Source organism: Bubalus bubalis, chromosome X, assembly GCF_019923935.1.
Source record: "Bubalus bubalis isolate 160015118507 breed Murrah chromosome X, NDDB_SH_1, whole genome shotgun sequence".
Classification (NCBI taxonomy): domain Eukaryota; kingdom Metazoa; phylum Chordata; class Mammalia; order Artiodactyla; family Bovidae; genus Bubalus; species Bubalus bubalis.
The window spans coordinates 18,105,740-18,106,611 of NC_059181.1; the positions used below are offsets into that span (position 1 = coordinate 18,105,740).

An 872-nucleotide genomic window follows, 5' to 3' on the forward strand; every position below is an offset into this window, starting at 1 on the left:
AGTGAAAGTGAAGTGGCTCAGTTGTGTCCGACTCTTTGCAACCCCATGGACTGTAGCCTATCAGGCTCCTCCGTCCATGGGACTTGCCAGGCAAGAGTGCTGGAGTGCATTGCCATTTCCTTCTCCAGGGGATCTTCCCAACCCAGGAATTGAACCCGGGTCTCCTACATTGCAGGCAGACGCTTTACTGGCTTCAGAGAACACTAACTAAATTATATTTTTAAAACTTTTTTCCCCCAGTCCTAAAATTCACCCAGGAGAAAGAGGCTGGTTTAACTGCAAAGCAGAGAAAATTGATCAGCCCGGAGGGCTGCACCTAGTCGGAGAGGTCGAATGGCATCTTGCTGATGACCTCCCCATTCTCATCGACTATGGTGTCGTAGGCCCAGCGGCAGTTGCAGCGGCAAGTGGGCCCGCACTTGGTGGAGTTACACTTGGGGCACGGGTAGAAGCAACCCATGCAGCCTTCATCAAGGAAGTCACACAGGTCAGCCTTATTGAAGGTGAGCCTGCCCTTTTTGTCATACTTGTTGACTTTGCGTTTTACAGAAACAAACTCATTCTTCTTTGCCATTTGCCCTTTCTTGATCTGCTGCCTTATTTCGGGATTAAAGTTGGCTACCTGAGGCCCAGGATTTTGAAATGACAACCGTTTTAACTGCCGATCCAACCATTTCATTTGCTTCAGTTCCTTCTCACTTGGTTTCTCAGGAGAACTCTGACGTGCAGGTCTCTCTCGCACGGAACTGCTCTTTTCTGCTTGTTCACTCATTTCTGCTCACCTGGGGACACAAACAAAATCAGCAACCATTTGTGGGAGCTCAGTCAACCATGAGGACGCTGGAGCTGGTAAAAGTCATTTCAGAATGGGC

General features: G+C 49.1%; 1 protein-coding gene across 1 annotated transcript; it reads right to left on the minus strand.

Moving 5' to 3' along the window:
* Positions 1-239: 239 nt before the first annotated feature.
* Positions 240-772, minus strand: LOC123465397 (ARL14 effector protein-like). Its single transcript, XM_045164422.1, has one exon. It carries the CDS (start codon positions 770-772, stop codon positions 317-319), a length of 456 nt encoding a protein of 151 aa, XP_045020357.1. The 3' UTR covers positions 240-316.
* Between the last annotated feature and the right edge of the window lie 100 nt (positions 773-872).

Bases quoted from the DNA above. Each gene is read 5' to 3' on its own strand.
- LOC123465397 (XM_045164422.1), bottom strand. From the start codon at position 772: ATGAGTGAACAAGCAGAAAAGAGCAGTTCCGTGCGAGAGAGACCTGCA.